Raw genomic sequence first — 21,778 nt, forward strand, 5'->3', positions numbered from 1 at the left:
ATTAGGACCAGTAACGATATCGCGACCGAGGACAATGTACATTTTTCGTGTTAAATCCGTGTGGGAAATCTTGCTCTTTTGAAAAGAAGTTTTTGAACTTAATCATATTCATATCCCTTGAACACCAAGTTTGACGAATATTTCGCAGAGTATGTGTATCAACTCCATTCAACACAACTAAAATATTGCATTTATCTCTGATCACTTTAGGTATTTGTGTATATCGCTGAGTATCATATATCACGTCTGTGTCTTTGTGTCTGCCTCTAGAAGATATCCGAGCTGGATTTAATTGTTTGTCCAGCATCACATCATTGTAAACTACTCGATTATTAATAAATCCATCGAGATCGCCTGCAGATGGGGCTTCATCAATATCGGTGATAAAATCAATAATATTATTACCATCCTCGTCCAATAATTTTGCATTTTCATTAAAATCTTTAAGCACATCGTAGCATCTCTGATCTCTGATCCTCTACAGATGGTGTCACTAAATATAACTTACCCTACCTGAGCCATCTCATTATCAGAATAAGTAATAATTGTGTCTTACTAGACCCAGATGAACCTATGATAATTGCTCTGATAGAATTTGGATGTGCTTGACTGGCTCTTGGCTTCGTGTCGCTGTGAACTCAATGATATCCATGTTGTAGAAATATACTAAATAATAGGGATTTATCTTGTGTTCGATGCAGAGCATCCAACTCCAGCAGTGGATTAACAACACTAATAACAAAAAATAAAAAGTGTGCACTTACAGGCAAGTGCGTAAAATATGGTACAAGCAAATACAAATTTACCTCCGAACACAAAGTGTCTGCTGGTGATATCGCTGTTTGATTGGGAAAGTTACCAGGATTTCCATGGGCTAAGTATCCAGGAGAAAAACATTTTCCTGGTTATAATTATTGTAGTCCTGGAATTCGATTTGATATCCGACTTGATGAACGAGACCAAGTAAGACGACATATTGCAGATGTAAAGTTGATTCACTCGTTAAATTCCATATAAAAAGATATACTCTCAGAGAAAAACTTGCTAGCTTCCTAGAAAGATCTGCTTTGAAAGGTAAACTAGCATTAGGGGCCGGTAATTAATCAACCGATTACAACCCAGGAAGATATTGGAATGGTATAGCAGCGATTAGTAAACCTGAAGATGCAGCGAATATCACACGTTCTATTGCTGAAAATGGTTAGCACGACAGTTAATATGGCAATTTATCTAACACCACCTAAACAAATTCAGTATACACATTTTGATGTCAGCGGATCCAAATGAAGTTCATCAAGCAGATATTTTATTTTTTAGATTGAAGATATATATACACAAGCATCAGAATACCGATTCATTAAGCTGATTCAGCAATCTGTGATTCAGTCCTTGGCGACAGTCAAAGATACAGTAGTTGAGAAATTCGTATCTCTCTCACGCGCAATTGAAAAAATTAGGTCATAATTATCTCACAAATACGAAACAAACAATATTATTAATAAACGCGTAAGACGGTTCAGAAAGATTATGTCAGATGGTGAAAATAAAAGCGCCGTCTAAAGTGACCTTAGTGATTGTGAAAGTAGTGAAAACGTTACTAAAGGGGATTGTAAAAGTGAAAATTATGGCAACAGTGAACGTTTCAGCTTTGTCTGGGGAAATGGATTCTGATGAAAACAATGACCAAGTTGTTAGTGATTGTAATAGATTTTACACCAAATAATAACAGATAATAATATTTATTCTGATTCAGATTTACTTTTATTCAGATGATAATATTTAACCATGACTATGTCAAGGGATTCAGATTTTGTTTTCATTCTGATAAAATATTTATTCTGATTTAGTCCTATAATTATTATTTTTTAGTATTACTTACCCCAACAAATTATGAAATAAGTCCTATAATTATATTTTTAGTAATATTTACCCCAACAAAGTGTGAAATCAGTCCAATACTTATTACTTCTAGTATCATTTACCACCTCCCCCCCCCAACAAAATTATAAAATCAGTCCTATAATTTTTAATTTTTGGATATCATTTACCCCATCAAATTATAAAATCTGAATTATTTTCATAATTTTAATATCATATAATCAGTGAAGATTAAAATTTATTCTGATTATAATATTCATTCTGATTCAGATTTTTTAAAATTCAGATTATAATATTAATTCAGATTCAGTCATATAAATATTATTTTAGTAACATTTACCCCAATAAATTATGAAATCAGTCCTAAAATTATTACTTTTGGTATCATTTACCCCATAAAATTGTGAAATATGATCGATTATCACAATTTTCGAGCACTATTTCCGCCAGCAAATTCAATAATCAGTGAAGAATACAATTATTGCTTTTTTCTGATAATAATAGTTATTTTGAAAATAATGTTTATTCTAATAATATGGTTTATTCTGATAATACACTAACATAATGATATGACATTATAATATCATGAGCGATTTAATTACAGGTTTTCTACGGGGCCGTCAATAACTCTCATTTGTCCATCAACACATTCAAGCAACATGACAGAGATTGATCTGTACTCTGCAATAGCTCGAAAGTGTATATCAAGGACAGATTGTCTAAACAAATCCAGGTGTTCCAGCGAAAAGTAATAAATCGGATAGAGTGTTGTAAAATCTAGTCGTGATATTTGTAGACCGGAATCAATAATTTGATCACCTCTCATGGATGTCATCAAAGGAAGATGTAAGTGCAACATGATTATTCTAAAAATGTAATAACACTTCTTCAGATGGCTCTTGATGTCCATTTATTCTTAAGGAAACTTCATTAACTCCAAGTTTATCGTATATCATAGGACTGTGTTCTTGAGAGTTTAATCGTACAGTATCTTGGAAAGCATTAAATATATGTCTAGGTGCAGACACACCTTGCTGTAATGCTATTTGCCACGTGAACATACCGTTAACTATGCTTTGAGTACTGTCTGTGATTACCGTCAACCATGACAATGTTGATTTACCGCCCTGACTCATAAAAGAAAGTAACCTTCGTCCCTCGTCGATTGATTGAGTCATTACTGGCATCCACAATGAAAGTTTAAATAATATTACTTTAATGGCAGTGCCACCATCGCGCCAGGTAAAATCATTATCATTAAACTTTCTCATAAGTATAGTTGTATGATTGGCTCCGAAAATGGCTTTTCTGACGTTTCTGCAGAAACCAAAGATATGTGACAATGGAATTAGACAGGAAACTTTTTAACGTTCCTCCAGTAACATTAATTCACGTGTTCCGAATCTTACGTTGATATTTGAGTTGGCTCCATGAACCCCTGGCCACACATTGTTGGCATTGTGTCTTGGTTGTCTTATATTATGCGGTCTGCCATCAGGATGGTCACACTTATCCTTGGCAAACATCGTTGACGGACCAGCTCATCTTGTACAAATCATGTGAATATCTTGCTAGACCCCATATCGTTGTGGTAACGTCAACTTCATCTTGAACTGATTCAATCTCTATTTCATCGATTATGTATATAGCACTGCTGAATAAAACCATGATGTCTTTATTAACAAAATCAGCTCTGATATCAGCTCCGTATCATGTATTAGCCTCGACGTCTGTTAGAAGTTTTCCTTCTACTTCAATAAATGCTTCAGCGGGTAAGAAATATCTACTTGTATCTTGAACTTGCAGTTCAATTCGACTACGTTGATTTTGCTGTCGTGCTTCATAAGAATAATACTGATAATGACACACATATTCATCTTTGAGAACTGGAGCGTGCATGTCAAACGCTGAATCGGATATACGTTTAAAAATTTTATTATAATTGCTATCGTCTAAGACGAGGACCACTTCTGCTATCAGACTTGTAATTTTTTCTGATAGTGGTACACCAGAGAACTCTGCTAATTTTTTATTTGCAGTCTGATTTATTATTTTCATAACATTTGCAATTTTATTGATTACGGTTTTCATCGTATTAATCGTGTTAGTCTCTCCTTGACTACTGAGAATGTTTTATTAGCAACATCACCAACAACACCAATACCTTTATCACGAACAACGTCAGTAGCTTTCATTGATATTTGTTTTGCAATCGGTATTGCTTTTGGAGCTATCCTTCTAACAAGACCTTGAACAACATCGCCGAGTCCATCACCGTAGGTCACATTGGATGTTGATAACCGAGAATTTATCCCCTTGAGCATGATCGGTCCACTTTGGGTATTATGTGTAATCATCTTATTTTAGTCATTGTATTTAACTGCATACCCTTAATCATTGTGGTAATCATCAACGATTCTATCGATGAGAGACCTTTAAACATTAATGTCCATGATACCACCTGTAAATAATCGTTGACAAATATCAGCTGCTTGATTAATGATTTCTGGGGAATTATTACTGGCTCGTTTACCGCCAATCAGAATTTCTAATCTTTCGACATCGGCAAAGACGTTATTGGGATATGGAGTAATAAGGCCACTCCCTCTGGTACCTGAACCAATACCACTTCCAGTTTCGCCGGGGGTAAAACTTGCATCCTGTCATCCCCCTTCTTCTTGTTCGGACTGGTTTCGTTGATTTGTATTTTGTAGTTATTGTAATATTGGCTGTTTTCATCGTTATTGTAGTTAAGCTATTTATTTACCCGATCAATAAATGCAATATATCTTTGATGATCACTTTTGGCCTGATCAGCTTCGTAAGCATATAGGAAATATATATTTGTACGAGTCTTCACGATGTACAGAACGATCACGGTACTAGGGTTTCAAAATTATTTTTTTCTGAACAAAGCTGTTCACGGCAAGCACGGGTAATCTTACCACTTCAGTTTTTGTTTATGTAGGAATATAAGTTTCAATAAATGTATCATTCAATTCAGTTTCAAATCTTACTTGTGTTGGTCCTGATTCTGTTTCTGGTGTAAGATCTTTCGAATCACCTATTTCAGCACGAGTTTGGTCAATACTCGCAGGTATTTCTCGCATTGGTTGAGCAGCAGCTATTTCACCTGGAAGTTCTCATAGTATCCTTTTTATTTTCTTAGTTCTTTCTGCTATTTTTCCAGTAGATTTACTGTTTGATCCAACGTGGGAAGAAGATCTTTAGTAGCTTTTGTAACTCCTTCGGTAGCCTTCGTAAACGGTTTAAATAATTATTCTGCACCTTCTGCGCATTCCACCTGAGACTCCTGACGCGCTTGTAGTTGCTGCTTGACCGATTCACAGACTGGAATATATTTCCTAATTGCCTCTAGTTTCCCTTTAGCTAAACTATCTGTGTGAGATTCCATTTTTGATATAATAATGATTTAATTACTCACACACTACATCACCAGGGAGGGTGCGACCAACAGTGAGTGTCCGACGGGTAAACAAAACACGCATACAAATTTGAAAACACGAACTACAAAGATGAAGTAACAAAATTAGCTAACCCAATTAGAGAAACTCTCGGGTTCGGTTTGAGGCTTCGGTTTTGCGTTATTTACCTAATAATTTTCATTTATTTCGTATGAAGTCTCATTTTCGTGAATAGACTCTTCAAAAAAGAGGTCTACTCACCATCCTTGCTGCTACACTTCTCTGTAAGTTATTACACTTAGAGACGTTTACAGCTCCTCCCGAACCTGAGGTAGAGTACGTCACTGATGACACTACTACATTCGTTTTAATCCACATAAATCCCTCCCTTATAATTTTCACAAGCTAACACTGCATGCAGGTACGAGTCTTTTGAGATCTGTCATTAATAATCATCTCTGGAGCTGCCTTCAATACATAGTAATTTATTAGCAAAACAAACAACTATTCTGCATCTTGGATCTCAAAAATGCAGTGAGTTTACATATCTCTGCTTGCCATAAAAGTGATTATATAATCCACTCACCAGCAAATAATCAGCGAAGGTTTGTGTTTCATCTCGTATTATTAGCGTGATCAGTATTTGAAGTAGTACGCAACCGTTGCCACAACATATACTTATTTAGGTATTAAAATAAAATGTTGGATATCAACTAGTAAATAAATCCATATTGAAATTTCTTTGACTTGCTCTCAGACGCTGAACTGAATTAGCTGTGCCTGGGTGGTAAAGCTGTTTAAAATTGATAGAAGTATTGCAAAATGTCAATTTGTCTACTAAAATCAGATAATATTTTATTTGATCTCCTCTGTTGTCCTTGATACTATCCGTTTTTATGTATATCTATTAGAGATACATGGTATTACAGATATACCTGTTTATCGAGGTATTTTGTTTTCCTGTGGTACCTACCACGGTACTTGTTCACTGCACTGGTATGTCAGTAGTTTATGTCAGTAAGGAATGTACGGAAATTCCCGAGGAATCTTGTTACGACTTTAATGCTATTAACAGCGTGTTTTAATTTGTCAAGACAAAAGATTAAAAATGTATATTATGTTTACAAAACGGTTGCATCTGTCACAAATTTATAGTAACAAATATAATTATATGCATGATCCTTTAATGACATCTTTGACACCTGTCATGTATACCATTGCGGTGGCTAAATCAAATGTAAAACAAATTCGGACAAAATCCAACTTTCAGAAAACAATATCGGATTTTTAAAAACAACATTCCCACATGTCATCATATTTGTAAGCATAAGTGAATTTGATAAGTATATGTATTACTTGGAAGACTTAGAATCATCGTACGATTTTCAGGAGCGTACTTGTTTTCTGTCTGAACTGTACGTAATTTCTCAAGTCTACTAAATATTATCTGGTTTGTTGAGTAAGTATTTAATGTTTAATGACACTCTCTTATCAATATCTTGCCCGGGTGTTGGTGACCAAATCAATTGTTCCTAAATTATCATATCAATAGTGTGTCTAGAAAATGTTATGCTTCAGTATCAACAGTTCACATTTTCATCAACAGTGCATCTAATGTCATTAGTATGCGTTTCACAGTATCAGTGCAAGCTTAATTATTCCACTTTAGTTACAGTTTTTATAGTGCAACTTATACAACAATTAACATACACATATTAAATTCATCTTCATCAAGGCATAGGCTATTCAATTCATTTTCGTTTGACCCCTGAAATATTTTCTTTTCTTTTTCTCTGATATGTATTTTTTCTTCCGATTATGTCATAACTACAATATAGTTTGCTTTGCTATAAATCAGAGCAAGATATTTTGCCTAGTTATTGGCAGACGGAATTATACAAAAATGTTCCTGGGCTCCTGAACCAGAAAAATGAATTCTCGGTCCATAAAGTAACTGCTGTATACCGTGATACGTATCGCGCAGTATACCGCGGCACAAATGTTTTCGCGGTACCCAGCTCTAAAATCTTGTTATGTGCTTAACTTTTATCCATGACTGTAGGTTTTAGTTTAAGCTAAACTTGATTTGCAAACAAATGTTTAGATTTCAAACTTTTGTCCTTGGTTGTGGGTTGTACGTTAAGATAATATTTCTGAAAACATATTGACATGCCCTTTTGACCTCCGAGAGTTATGGCGGCTAAATTATAGCCCAAATCTAGGTCGTCTTTGTCTATGGTTTCCATATAAGCTTTTGATAATCAAAATTGTTCATTCCAATTTTAATATGAGTTCTTTGTTGAATCACCTTTAGTTGTTTTATTACATAATTTGAGAGGAATTATTTGTGAAAAAAATTCATTAGAATTACAAAGTGCTCATTCACTCTTGGACTAAAGCAATATTTTGTGAAAATTGTACACTCATTCAAAGACATTCTGGATTATATCATCGTGATACACCAATAATATTGGTACATTGGCTTATTCAAACTATTGGTACTTCAACATATTCAAGGCTGAAATTAAATCGGAACACTACTAGAAATCGTTCTGAATATTATATACTCTGGAAATTTATGATTATTTGGCATTTAATTCGCAATACTGCTAGTTCATCTTAAAAGTTCTTTTATTAATTAGGGAATGAAATTATTTATTGATTATACTAAACTTGATAGGTTTGCTTCTTTCTGTTACTATTTTAACATCGTAGAGAATCAATAGCGTCGACCCATTAGGAGGAATAGTCACTGAGTGAAGTGTTAGTGAGATTCCATGATGCCATGGTTCACTATTAGTGAATTCAGGCCAAAACCGATGAATGTCCCTGTGGCGCGAACGGTTGGCCCTACGGAAACATGATGAAGATAAACCATGCAGATGTGCGGTTGATAAATATTTGGCAGGTTGTTTTATCTGTGGTCTTGCATTAATTAGAGTAAAATATAGGTACAGAATCGACAGAATCGACACGTCGGGCTTTCTAATTTACAAATCAACTTGTATGGACGTATTTGGAAAGTTGGGGTAAACTTATGACTTCTAGGGAGAATCGCTCCAGGGTTTGACAACCGTTCGGTCAAGTAAGGACCCTTGGCTTGTAGCTATATATATATATATATATATATATATATATATATATATATATATATATATATATATATATATATATACATACATAGAGAGAGAGAGAGAGAGAAAGCCAGAAAATATAAGCGAAAGACGTTTTGTGGAAAATTATGTCTCATAAATGATTAGCGTGACAGTGGTAAACATCTAAGATTAACATAGCATATTTCTTCCATAATTTTCCATGTTTTAACATTTTAACATCAGTCTATTTCTGCATCAAAATATTTCAGCTTTGGAAACATATTGTTTGTACAGTTTTCATAATTTCTTATCCCTAAACATGTATCGTCACTTATTCTTTAAAACTTAAAAAAATTGGGACGTAAACTAAACTGGAAACCTGTCTGACGATAAATATCTGAAGCAATTTCAAAATCAATGTTAAATTAAATTCATACTTGAACCCCATTACAACTTCATATATGCCTGTACCCATTTATAACTAAATGCATACATGGATCCCTTCGCAACGGTCTAGTATTCACCAATATTATGTTAGCCATTTAAATGGCAACACAGTTATAGTTTGATGTGTGTCATGTTACATGGTTGTGCCTAAAACAAATGGACTTGCACTGCTGTTATATTGAGAAACTGTACACGTGGGTCGAAATGTATATTACCAATTCAAAACATAATCATATGAATAAATATTGACCAAAATGATGACTGCAGTCTGCCAATCTTCTGATCATGCCCTTTCACCTGGGCTACATATCTAAATTGGTAAACCTTATGACACATACAATGCCTTGTTCGGATACACAGCCATGAACCCATGAACTAAAGTAAAAGTTGTTTCAGTACGGAGAGATATAATCCATTTTCAAAAGTCATTTATAAATTGCTGAGATTAAGACTGTATGCAACAAATTAAAACTTCAATAACATTTCTTAACAGAACTGAACATGGCTTTCATCTGCTGTTTGTTAAGTGGATCTGAATCAAATGGAAGCTGTGATTAACTATAAACATAACTGCAGAAACTCGTGTTGTATATGGCTATCTCTGGTATACTATTTATCCAACAACGCAATATGTGTGTGTGTGTGTGTGTGTGTGTGTGTGTGTGTGTGTGTGTGTGTGCGATTAGGATTTTTAACGTAGCTGTTAACAATTTTCCAGTCATATCGCTACGATGTCTGCGGTGTGGCAGTTTATAGTGATGCTTAGCGCTGGGGATTCATGCCGCAGGCACGTACATGATGTCCGACATAGTCACATTATCCTGACACCAGGCCGACCAGTCCTAACACTAACCTCTTAACGCTGAGCACCAAGCGAGGTAGCTGTTAGTGCCATTTTTGTATGTCTTTGATATGACTCGGCCGGGGTTCGCACCCACGACCTCCCGCTTCTGTGGCGGACGCTCTAACCATTAGGCCACCGGAGCGGTCAACGCAAAGTGCTTTATATGTAATCTACGAAGCGTTATAACGAACGTATCATATCAATCTAGTCTATGTTGCATTCGATCCAATTATCTTTATTCTGACAATTGGTACTAAATATATAACACTTGTTTTCTTCGTACATATAAATAATACAATAACATCACTTCCTTCTATCGTTTAAATTAGTCAGATAGACTTGCACTTCTTCGAATACTGGATTCTCTAAGTCAAGGATACATGCAATGGCTCATCACATCACGTGGTGAATTCAAATTTCCCCATTTAAAATAATTTCTGTACACCTCACACGAGTACAAATATAGTCGTAAGGTGTGATTACCGGAAGTTGCTTTTCTGGAGCGTTTGGTGCTATGAATAGTAGAGAAATATTAAACCCATTCACTAGGTAATGGCCATTAATATAGATAAGTTATTATAAATTCAATAATTCGCTAAGTTTATGTGTGCAAAAGATCCATACAGTAACATTTTCCTGTTGATGAAGCACAAAGACACAATCCCGTAAGTGTATGTGTTTTTTTTCAATCGCTTGATAAAGATATTCGCAGTAGATTTCATTGCAATGACCATTCCTTATCAGGCGAAATTGGTTTCTTATCTTGTTACAAATTTACCGTTATTGGTTGTCACCCTACATTTTATTACACTGACAAAGCTTATTAAATGTGAGTTCATTTTGTTACAAATGTTGCTTATGGAAAACTGAATGAAATGTACCCTATGACGCGATGTATACATAGTAGGGTTAAATTCGCCACATTGTCAAGCTAAGTCGGTACGACGCTAGGACTTAGTATATGATTGTGATCATCTTCTGTACAAGCTTGAAAACGACATAACTTAAATGCATTGATCTTGTCCAACTTACATGTAGTGTTTGTTAAGAGACAAATCTTTTTCTGTCTGAAAACCCCCGAAAATAAATGATACGCTACTAAAAGGTTTGTAAGAGGTTTTAACCTGTTGGTTTTTTTTACGCTTAATTTTAAATCACAATAATTTCTCTCTTTCATCTAAGCTAATTAAAACATGCTTTATTAGATTTCTACACTAGTATCATGTGCGGTAATTATATATATATATATATATATATATATATATATATATATACATATATATATATATATATATATATATATATACAACCTCATTTGCCTGTATTTAAAATGATTTCAAAATAATGTTTTGATATTTACTCTTTGTGAACAAATTGTAATGTGGTTCAAACATAAGTTTTCTTAACAAATTAAAAAGTTATCTTCGGTGGAGTTATTACAAGTACATTACCAGGAGACAACATGTATATTGTTGATACAAATATTAGCAAATACATTAATTTTAATTAATAAAATAATGATAATTACGACGGGGAAGTAAGAAAATAAGAGAAGAGTACCAGAAGTATTACGTTAATATAAAAGATATAATTCTTTAGCACGCTTCTGGCTCAAAATATATTCGTTGTTCTTTACCGAAAATTTAGTCTTTCTTGCATGTAAAGTAACAGTTGATATGTGAAGATCCATATGTGTCGTTAGGTAACGTCTTATCCAAGCTAGATTATATATAGACCTTTCGTTAGGTAACGTCTTACCCAAGCTAGATTCTATATAGACCTTTCGTTAGGTAACGTCTTACGCAACCAAGCTAGATTATATATAGAGTTGTCGTTCGGTAACGTCTTACCCAAGATAGAATATATATATATATATATATATATATATATATATATATATATATATATATATATATATATATATATATATATATATAAGACTCATATATATATATATAGACCTGTCGTTAGTTAACGTCTTACCTAAGCTGGATTATATATGGACTTGTCTTTAGGTAACGTCTTACTCAAGCTAGATTATGTATAGAGGTGTCGTTAGGTAACGTCTTATCCAAGCTAGATGATATATAGACTTGTCGTTAGGTAACGCCTTCTCCAAGCTAGATTATATAGATATATAGTTGTCATCCAAGCTATCATTTATATAGGACACTCTTTTAAAAATGTATTGCATTTGCTAAGCTGAGTTCAGAAAACCATTTTGGATTACTTGAGAAATTAACTAGGTAATGGACAGTTTGCAGAACTACATTGATACCTTTGTTGTATTTATCAGCTACACGATACTATAGTCTTGCACAATTAACTTTAGATGTATATCGATGTTTAAAATAATCAGTCATTAATGAAGTTCGTGTTTAAAAAGAGAGCATATTTTAGAATCGTACTGTACTAGAACAGAATAACTAGAACGAAGAAGACTTATATAGTGATAGTATCAAACCGATGTTTAATCCCAAAATTGTAATTACTATTTGCATCAACGATAGTGGGTAATAGTTGTTGTTAGAAATCATACGTCAGCATCAGTTGTTTTTCTTATCATGAACAGAGCATTTAAAATTTCGTTCGAGATTCCAGACTTTTCTTACAAGCATTTTGAACTTTCGTTGAAATTCCAGATTTTTCCGACCAGACTAAAAATTACATTCTATCTATGTGTATATATCGGCAATCTAGTTACTATTCTCGAAGCTCCAAATAGTACTTTTCAACTTTTTCAGCCCCAAAACCTACAAGATTGTCCCAAGCGTCCATCCATATTCCAAAGTAGATAGAACGAAAAATAAAAGGATTATACTTAACTGAACCTCCAGATCTTGCACTTTAAAATTTTAAGCATTGCCAATCGTTTGTTAGATTACCAATATGTTCGGTTCACTTGTATTTTGAATTTAAAATAACACCTATATTACTGTGTCAATCAGCACGTGTTCTGCCAACAATTTTCAAATTAAAGCTGTAGCGCCATGTTAATTTACCTGGTAAAAAAAGGACATACTGTAGACTTACATAAACCAGCTATGAAGACGACTCAACGTTAAAATCACGGTTAAATTGTGTCAATAGCATCTTTACCATATTCACTGATCTAGGTCAGTTAAGTATAATTAGCATACAAACTGCTTATGCAATTTACTCTGTTAACAGAATCCTCATAATAATAATAATAATAATGAGGACTTTGTATCGCGTCTAATCTTTAGAAGCTCTAAGCGCTTTACATTAGACAACACCTATAAGATAAAAACATATAATAATATTATTAAAAAAAAACAAACACCATGAAATTAAAAGAACATTAAAAAATAAAAAACATGCTGAGAATATTTTAGGTAGGAAACATTATTAGGTCTTTAAGTTTGTTCTTGCAGTCGAAATAAGTGAGTTTTGAGAGTTTCTTGAATGTGATCACTGTGTCTTTGTGTCAAAGTTCAGTGGACAATTCATTCCACGTTGCTGGGCCCTGGAATGCAAAAGAACGCTGTCCATATGATTTTGTTTTCATAGTGGGAATAATGAGTATACGATTGTCACAAGAAGAACGTAAGTATCTTGCTGGTGTGTACACATTGGTGAGGTCAGATAGGTATGTTGGACTAGAGTCCGACAGTGAAACGTAGCACAGAGAACACATTCTGTGTTTGATTCTGGATCGAATGGATAGCCAGTGTAGGGTACAGAGCAGCGGGGAGGTGTGCTCTGATCGTGGTACTCTAAATATGATCCGAGCAGCTGTGTTTTGAACTTTTTGAAGTTTCTGGAGTAGATATTGAGATGAACCAGACAGAATTGAGTTACAATAGTCCAGTCTTGAAAGTACTAATGAACACACAAGTGTTTTAGTGGCATCAACTGAAAGATATTTGCGAATTGACCTGATGCTTATCAGCTCAAGATATGCAGCCTTGCATATGTTCATGACATGGTGCAATGTGAGAGTACTGTCCAGAGTAACACCTAGGTTTCGTACTGATTCTGTGAATTTAATGTTGGCGTTGCTGATATTTATTGTTTGAGGTAAAGGATGTGAACGAGAAAGTCATTTTGCTGTAATCGGAATGGCCTCAGTTTTATCATCAATCATCTGCAGATTGTTACATGTCATCCATGATTTCACGTCAGAAATGCACCTCTCTACACCTTGGATGGTAGCATCAACTTCAGTTGGATGGCTAGATTTGTATATTTGGGTGTCATCAGCGTACAATTGGTGAGACACTGGATGATGATCTATGACACTTGAGAGCGACTGAGTGTACAGAATGAAGAGAACAAGTCCAAGAACAGACCCCTGTGGAACACAAAAACATAGATCATCTGGGCTGGAGTGTATTCCATTTGCAGATACAATTTGTGTCCTGTTGACCAAGTAGGACTTGAACCACAGTAAGGCTGTATCATGAATGCTAAATACATGCTGGAGACGGTGAAGTAATATATCATGGTATATTGTGTCAAATGCTGCAGACAAATCAAGGAGGGTGAGGACTGTAATCTTCCACTGTCCAAAGCAGAGAGAATGTCATTTACTACTTTTAGAAGAGTAGTTTCAATACTGTGGCAAGGGCGATATGCAGATTGTACATTGCTAAAAAGACTGTTTGAATTTAGATGAGATACAAGCTGGGATAGAACAACCTTTTCTAAGATTTGTTATATGAATGGGAGACTAGAAACTGGGCGGTAGTTCTTTAAATCGTTATGGTCTAGTGTTGGTTTCTTCAGCAGAGGCTTTACAATGGCAGTTTTGAAAAATGATGGGAATTCCCCGGATGAGAAAAAAGAAAAAAGATTATAAAAAAGAAAATATCGGTCCAAGCAGAGACTCTGGCAAAAAGAGTATCATTTATACGCTGTTTTTCTCTCTTGCAAATGGTTTTGACGACCAATCGAGGCATGACGTTTGTATACCGTATGTTTATATTTCATTGAATATCAAGAATTAATAATGGCATCTTCGTTTGGAATTATTTTTGAATTAGTGAAGGGAAAGGGAAAGAATGGGTTTAACATCAAAGTCTTTTGTCGTACGTTTTAATAAGTACTCACTGTGTGTGTGTGTGCGTGTGTTTGTTTGTGTCTCTCTTGTTTTACTGGCATGTCCCATAGTTGCAAGAGGAACATTAAAATTGCAGATTCTTTCATACTAGTGCATTCCACTTCGTCTTATTGGAATCTTTTTTTTTTCAGTATTTGGAGAAAAGGTTCAGCAAAGGTGTCAGAACAGCCGGATCTGTGACATTCTGCATACAGATGGTAAGATATCAGGCTTCTCTATTCGGCTGCATTGTAATTTTATCTGTCCTCGGAAAATGAGTGGCTGGGTGGGTGGGCTTGGGTGGGCGTGTGTTGGAGTTGGAAGGAGGGGTTGGTTCGAATGATTGATTGTTTATGTTCAACTTTGCCTGGTACACTGGCCTGCCATACTGTTGTCAGCATTGACTATTTTCAAGTGGGCTGTGTATTATAAGAATTGTTGTATATAGGTATGTTTTAGTATGTACATGTCTTATATCGATTTCAGTACACATATGTCATTTTTTTCTCCAATTGTTAACTGACACAATTTAAGCTGAGTCTTGGTTCATTAGAGACATATCGAGACTGTTCCAAACATTAAACGTAATACCAAACCGTTGTATCATATTGTATGCCGGGCAAGCGAGTATGATTCATTTTCAAACAAAGTTGCTGGATCGAAGAGATAAAAGAGTTGTCTTGGGACTAGAGCATAAGAAACAACATATCATGGGCATCGCTTGGTTGCTAAGTCTCAAACCATATGTCTAGATATGCAAATAATAAAGCACTATATATTCGATATTATTCTGTCTCTAGTTTTAAATCTGTTTAGGTTCATTTATTTCGCAAAAGCTATATATATATATATATATATATATATATATATATATATATATATATATATATATATATATATATATATTCTAATTTTCATTTTCATATATTTAATTTGCAGCCACATTATTCACTTTTGTATTTTGTGCTCTCTCGTATTTTTGCCACATTCGGGATTCGTGTATCGGTGCTTTTGTTAGTTAGCCAAAATGTTTCCGACATTTTGATTCCACACATTTAAGAGCCTATTTGACGCATAGACTTTCTAAACATATTATGTGTTCAATTTTTAAACATACTGCTTGTTAACGATATAAACATTTATGTGTGTATTTATCTTTTAAGCATGTATATGTGCCTTGCGTGTAAAAACGTTAGTATTAAAATATATACTGTATAACTTTAATAAAAACGAACTATCATGTGTAAAGTTGTAGATCCCAAGGGCCATTTTTACAGATTTTAGACAACTTATTTCAAAGACCATTTGTACGGATTTTAAATAACTCATGTCAAGGCCATTTGTTCAGCTTTTAAATAACTCTTTTCAAACTCATTTTTTACAGTTTTAAATACTTCATTTCAAAGTCCATTTTTACAGGTTTTAAGTAACTCATAAGAAAGACCATTTGTACAAGTTTTAAATAACTCTTTTCAACGGCCATTTGTACAGGTTTTAAATAACTCTTTTCAACGGCCATTTGTACAAGTTTTAAATAACTCTTCTCAAAGGCCATTTGTGTAGATTTATATAACACATTTCGATACCAGTTTTATAACTCATTTTAAAGTCCATTTGTACAGGTTTTAAATAACTCTCTTCAGAGTCCATTTATACAGGCTTTAAATAACTCTATTCAAAGTCCATTTGTACAGGTTTTAAATACTTTATTTCAAAGGCCATTGGTACAGTTTTTAAATAACTCTTTTCAAAGGCCATTTGTACAGGTTTTAAATAACTCTTTTTGAAGGCCATTTGTACAGGTTTTAAAAACCTCTTTCCAAAATCTATTTGTACAGGTTTCAAATAACTCTTTTCAAAGACTATTGATGATTACTATTATTTTCTACCGCTTCTGTTGTGTCTCAGTTCCCAGATTTTACACTATGTTGATCTATTATATATATATATATATATATATATATATATATATATATATATATATATATATATATATATATATATATATATATATATATATTGTGACGACTCTATAGTCTTAAACTTAGTAATAGGTAAGAGCGAAAACCCACACGTTTTATAAAATTCAACAAATAATTTATTTCCCTAGAATACAAAATGAAAATTTCAAAAGAACTTACAGTATAGCGAATTAAATCCCTAAATAGTCTAAAAAGTTATATCACCAGTCCTAATGAACACAATTCACTGTTGTTCGAAATAACAAGGTGTTGATATGACTAGAGTGTCATGTAACGTGGTGATGTGACAAGTCTATCAATTATTCACAATAAAATAATCAAGAAGTCCTTGTCTGAATTCACTATAATTCCCAATTAATGTCAAGTATACTATTGAGCACTTTGTTATTCCAGGCAATAATAATTTGAATAAATAAATAAATCCAAGTCAAATATTGAACACAACAATAAAACTGACTTCTGCTTCAGATGTTATCGCAGGAATAAATCTACCTTCCAGTAAACAAGTTTATAAAACCCAGCACTTGATGTAGACCACAATTAACATATTCTTCAGAAAACTATAACACAATGGAAACTTTCATTCTAAAAGATTGTTTTACTACAAGTATGATATAGAATGGATTAAACATCAGTTAGGCTAGGTATTTTTTTTTTATGGGGGAGCTCCAATAACCTTAACCCAGACCATAATAAATATGTTTACTTTTGTTAATACTGATACTAATATTTAACCTACATTCATAGAGAACATATTGCCATTATTAAAAAAGTAATACAAATATGTTCGTTTGTAGGACAGTAGTATTAGAAATAGAATTTAATTATTTCCGTTCGATGTGTACGTCAGTTTGAATCTGCTTTTTTATGCGTTAGCGCTTTTGTAAGAGAAAGACAATATTTTTATTAAATTGAAAAATCTTTTCATATAACAGTCATCTAAATAAAGCATTTTTATATGCGTTACTAAACTTAATACATTTTTATCTGTTTCAGACCCTGTACATGGCAATAGTATTGTATGCTCCGTCCCTGGCTTTGAATGCAGGTATGTATGTATGCATGTATGCATGTATGTGTGTATGTGTGTATGTATGTATGTATGTATGTATGTATGTATGTATGTATGTATGTATGTATGTGTGGGTATGAATGGATGGATGAAACTAATTGTGTTTGTATGTTTGTATGTATGTATGTAGTTATGTATGTATGTAGTTATGTATGTATGTATGTATGTATGTATGTATGTATGTATGTATGTATGTATGTATGTATGTATGTATGTACGTACGTATGTAAGTGTATGTATGTATGCATGTATGTATGTATATATATATATATATATATATATATATATATATATATATATATATATATATATATATATATATATGTATGTATGGGTGGATGGATGGATGTATGGATGCAGACACGCAGGCATATAGGTATGTAGGTAGGTAAGTCAGTAGGTGTGTTGGTAGGATCTCATTCTCTTTCTAACCTATGTTACTAATTGATTATGTTACGCATAAAAAGGCAATGCAATAAAATATATATTTCCAACCACTTATCGGTTCTATATATATCATGTACATAGTTATGTTATTTAAAAGTTTACCGTATTCATTGCCTGATTTGTTTGTGAAAATATTTTTGTACTCCTTACGAAGTGCGTGTCCAGCCAGAACTGTTAGTTCCCCAATATGCTACCAACCTTTTATCCATTTTTATTGTATTTTCTTGACTATATCAGTTCATGTTTTGGTGAGCACAAATACTGAGAATTTTCGCAAATGTGGAGCCGGACTTTGTTCATGCAATGGGGGAGAGGGGGAAACTGAAGAAAAACATTTCTGAATCTTCGCAGGAGAAAATATGTAAACTGAATTAGATGCATTTGGATTGATATATTATTTCTTCCTCAGTTACCGGTTTTACACTATGGGGTGCTGTTATATCCGTGGGTCTCGTCTGCACCTTTTACACGACGTTGGTAAGTTCTTTTCCTTACCTGAAGTTCTTATTTCCTCCAAAGACATTGATATATATATATATATATATATATATATATATATATATATATATATATATATATATATATATATATATATATATATATATATATATATATATATATATATATAAACATTAAAGAAACTTCTAGCGAGAGAGAGAGAGAGTAAAGGTGAAAAGGTGATGTGTTGTTCTGAACAGCACAGCAAGACTAAAACACTACGAAACAAGAAAGAGATAAGTTAGTGCTGGATTTCTAACGGATCTTCAAATACCATTGGCAATTTTGCTGCAGAATATTCGATATACAGTCGTATAAATATTGTAAGAAAATATAAATTAATCACAATAATTGCGTTTCTTTTCAAAGCGTATCGTGTTTCATTTTACTCTTATTAGCCTTGTGTTGGTTTTAATTTCCATCAGGACGGATATTTTTAAACAAACTGCGACGGTATGTAGAACTCGCAATTAAAATTGATAGCTAATAGAGTCAGTTTTTGTTTAATGGGACTGTTTATTTCGTTTTTAAAATATCTTCAATCGAATCGAAAAAAAAAAACAAAGAAAAATTTACAACAAAACTCCGTTCCCTATATAACTTGTGAACCGTGTTATTAACTTGGACCTGAACCCTTGAATATTGAATTTGGGTTCGGATTTCAATTTTATAAAAGAACACATCATTATCTTTGAGAGAGAGAGAGAGAAAGAGAGATAAGCTGGATTCAAAACCCTTGTCTCTTCCTACGTGTACCTATTGAAATAAAAAGACACGTTATTTCTGATTGCTATACATTGACAACTAGGCATCAGAAACAAGACATGAAAGCAATACATTTTTGGGGTCTAATAAACCCCAGTCTGATTTTATTGTGGCGAATTATGACCCATTCATATCGAGAGGTTCTATATCACTCTTGGGTGATTCGGCCAATCCTATGCCTATTATAATTGTAAGGGTCACATAAGCTTTTCAGAGTTGTGTTGTTAGGAACTTTGTGTTTTCCTGAGAAGTCTTTTTCTAATGAGAGTGTTCAAATTCAGGGAGTCGAGTGCGGCTTTGTTAATGTTCCTCTCCACTGTGTAAATTTGTCATCCGATTTAGTCTCAGGACATGTGCCAGTCGGAACAGTCTCTGTTTTACCCGTTGAGGGCATTCATTTATTACTAGGCAACGACCTAGCTGGAGACATGGTTGTGGTTAATCCACTTGTAAATTACATGCCTTGCTAGGATCAGAAAGTCATTCTATTAAAAAAGGATTCCCTGATTTATTTCCAGCTTGTGGAACAGTTACCAGAGCTATGGCAAAGAAAGCTCTTGAGAATGATGTAGATAAGGAAAGTATTCCTTTAGCTGACACATGTATCGGCCAGGCTTTTGATGAGGTCAATTTTACTCCTTGTTTGGATCAATCAGAAAGTATTGATCACAGTGATCCTCTTTTAACGACCCATTCTCTTTATTCTAATCAGGGTGATAAACGACAATCACTTGTCGTTGAATAGGAAGAAGATTCCGAGATCTCCTGTTTGTTTCAAAGGACCATTGTTGAAACTGAAGCTACTGAAGTTCCCGTCTATTATTTCATTAAAAATGGAATTCTTATAAGATACTGGAGACCTCTTGAGGTAACTGCTGACGACGAATGGTCAGTGAACAATCACATTGTAGTTCGTAAACCTTACAGACATGGAAATACTTAGTCTGGCCCATGAAACACCTTTCGCTGGTCATTTAGGGATCAATAAATCTTATCACAAGATCTTGACTCACTTATATTGGTCAAATATCAAATGTGATGTTTGTAAATACTGTAGATCTTGTCATACTTATCAAATAGTTGGAAAACCCATTCAGAAGATACCGAAGGCTCATCTACAACCTATTTATTCATTTGGCGAACCATTTAGCACAATTATGGTAGATTGTGTTGGTCCCTTATCTAAAACCGAGTCAGTTAACCAATACATGTTGACCATTATGTGTGCGTCAACAATGTTTCCATAGGCAATTCCTCTGAGGAATATAAAATCTAAAACAATAGTAAAGGCTTTAATAATGTTTTCTACTCAATTTGGCCTTCCCATATCTGTCCAGTCTGCAAGGCTCAAATTTCATGTCTGGAATTTTTCAGCAAATTATGTACGAATTAGACATCCAACAATTTAAATCTTCTGTCTATCACCTTGAGAGACAAGGGGCTTTAGAAAGAATCCATCATACTTTGAAAAATACGATTCGATCATATTGTTTTGATACGGTGAAAAGATTGGGATGAAGGTATTCATGTACTATATTTTGCTGTTAGGGAATCAGATCAAGAATATTTAGGTTTCAGGCCGTTTAAACTGGTTTTTGGACGCACTGTGCGTGGACCATTGCAGATATTGAGAGAGAAACTTCATTCTAATGAAGATTCTGAAATTAATCTTCTTGATTCTGTTTCCAATTTTAAGTATAAGTTGTCAAAGCTTGTGAGGTCGCAAGAGCAAAACTGCACTTTACTCAATCCCAAATGAAGTCAAGATATGATATAAACTCAAAGGAAATGAGCTTTCAGCCTGGTGATAGAGTCCTGGCTCTTTTGCCCACACCACAAAATCCTCTTCAGGCGAAGTATTATGATCCCTACATTGTTGACAGGAAAGTAAATGATTTATATTACATCATAAATATTACTGGAAGGCGTAAACAAAAACAAATCTGTCATATAAAGATGATAAAAGAGTATATTGAAAGAGATAGCCAGGTTAAACATGCAATTGTACACGTTCCACTCATTTATGTGAAGGAATATCATCGGATTCTATTGATACTGGAGTGACATATCTTCGGAATTCAGAAGAAATGAAAGATCTGGACCAGAAACTTTCACATTTGCAAGAGAAAAAAAGAAATGAACTTAGACAGTTATTATTTGAATATGAGCACTTATTTCTATATTTTCCTACAAGAACCAATAAAAGCTTCCATGACGTTGGAATTGTACATTCTAAACCTGTGAAACAGCATCCGTATAGGAT

At 33.8% G+C, this 21,778-nt stretch overlaps 1 protein-coding gene across 1 annotated transcript in view; it reads left to right on the forward strand.

The window, feature by feature from the left end:
• Positions 1–21,778, forward strand: part of LOC149806168 (sodium-coupled monocarboxylate transporter 1-like) — a 121,885-nt gene that overhangs the window by 60,670 nt on the left and 39,437 nt on the right. Inside the window, exons 2-4 of the mRNA XM_089951081.1 lie at positions 14,904–14,969; positions 17,730–17,781; positions 18,662–18,729. Coding sequence (XP_089807207.1) covers positions 14,904–14,969; positions 17,730–17,781; positions 18,662–18,729 — 186 coding nt within the window. The remainder of the gene's footprint in view (positions 1–14,903; positions 14,970–17,729; positions 17,782–18,661; positions 18,730–21,778) is intronic.

Source organism: Sinohyriopsis cumingii, chromosome 2, assembly GCF_028554795.1.
Source record: "Sinohyriopsis cumingii isolate HCF-2022 chromosome 2, ASM2855479v2, whole genome shotgun sequence".
Lineage (NCBI taxonomy): Eukaryota > Metazoa > Mollusca > Bivalvia > Unionida > Unionidae > Sinohyriopsis > Sinohyriopsis cumingii.